At 63.6% G+C, this 1,398-nt stretch overlaps 1 protein-coding gene across 1 annotated transcript; it reads right to left on the bottom strand.

Annotated features, from left to right (window-relative positions):
- Nucleotides 1-24: 24 nt before the first annotated feature.
- On the bottom strand, nt 25-1,371 carry LOC103390472 (apelin receptor B-like). The gene has a single exon (XM_008326345.3). It carries the CDS (start codon nt 1,278-1,280, stop codon nt 204-206), a length of 1,077 nt encoding a protein of 358 aa, XP_008324567.1. The 5' UTR covers nt 1,281-1,371; the 3' UTR covers nt 25-203.
- Nucleotides 1,372-1,398: the final 27 nt, after the last annotated feature.

The raw sequence follows: 1,398 nt of genomic DNA, 5'->3' as shown, positions 1-1,398 counted from the left end.
GCGGCCGCGGGCGGGCGTGCGGAGGGGCGGGGGGGGGGAGGGAGGGGGCAGCAGGGGTGGGGTGGAGCGGGCCACCCTGACTGACTGCAGACAATCTGTGAGGAGGAAGCGCCCTGGAGCCGTGTGACTTCTTATCTGTTCGCCCGCAACGTTCTGCAACGTTCATCGGTTCCCCAACGTTCCTCTGGGAACCCGAGCCGCCATCACACCTTGGTGGCCAGGGATTGGGCCTCGGTCTTCTGGGACGACTGAGAGCTGGCGGGGCTGGCGTGCAGCGTCTTCTTCAGGTTGAGGAGACACAGACACTGGGACCTGAAGCGCAGGTCGAAGAAGGCGTAGAGGAAGGGGTTGAGGCAGCTGTTCATGTAGGCCAGACAGGTGGCGTACGGGTGCGCCACCAGGAGGAACCGCAGGAAGTAGCAGGTGTCCGGCAGCAGCTGCAGGTAGGAGAGGGCGTCCGCGGTCTTCACCACGTGGAAGGGTACCCAGCAGGCGGCGAACACCACCACCAGGGTGGTGATGATCTTCAGGAGCCTCCTCTTCCGCTGGTCCTCCTTGCGCAGGGTGTTGAAGTGGCGGGGGACGGTGCAGCCGATGAAGCCGTAGCACACCATCATGGCCAGGAAGGGCAGCAGGAAGCCCATGGCCGTGGAGAAGATGCTGAGGCCGGCGATCAACCAGGTCTCCTTCGCCTTGTTGAGGGTCACCAGGCTGAAGTCCATGGCGCAGGAGGTGCGGTTGCTGGACGGGTCGAACTTGATGGTGCGGAAGACGAGAGTCGGCGCGGCCAGCAGTACCGACAGCAGCCAGATGGTGACGATGGAGCTCCTCATGTAGCCCCGGGAGCGCAGCTGGGTGCTGGACAGGGAGTGGACGATGGCCAGGTAGCGGTCGAAGCTCATGCAGGTGAGGCAGAAGATGCTGGCGTACAGGTTGAGGATGACCACGTAGCTGCTCATCTTACACAGGGCCACCCCGAACGGCCAGTGGTAGCCCATGGCGGTGTAGACGGCCCACAGGGGGAGAGTGACCACGAAGGTGAGGTCGGCCAGCGCCAGGTTCCCGATGTAGATGTCGGCGGTTCGTCGCTTGCCCTGGGCCCGCCACACGGTGAAGATGACCACGCCGTTCCCAGAGAGGCCCAGGATGAAGATGAGCATGTAGAGGACGGGGATGACGGAGTAGGACGGCGACCACTCGGAGTAGTCGCACATGGTGCCGTTCTCGGGCTCGTCGTAGTCGTAGTAGTCGTAGACACCCTCGGTGGGCTCCGTCTCCATCTTCGGTTTCCTTTCTGTAACAGTCACCAAGCGTCCGGTGTCCACAGGTTGACCCACGGCGGGAGACGTCTCTCTGTGGCCTCAGCCGCTGCACCCACCCTTAAATACCCCCTCCTCC

This window comes from Cynoglossus semilaevis, chromosome 14 (assembly GCF_000523025.1).
Source record: "Cynoglossus semilaevis isolate Cse_v1.0 chromosome 14, Cse_v1.0, whole genome shotgun sequence".
Lineage (NCBI taxonomy): Eukaryota > Metazoa > Chordata > Actinopteri > Pleuronectiformes > Cynoglossidae > Cynoglossus > Cynoglossus semilaevis.
The sequence above is the reverse complement of the archived record's forward strand: the minus strand, read 5'-3'. Positions and strand labels throughout refer to the sequence as shown.

Bases quoted from the DNA above. Each gene is read 5' to 3' on its own strand.
- LOC103390472 (XM_008326345.3), bottom strand. From the start codon at position 1,280: ATGGAGACGGAGCCCACCGAGGGTGTCTACGACTACTACGACTACGAC.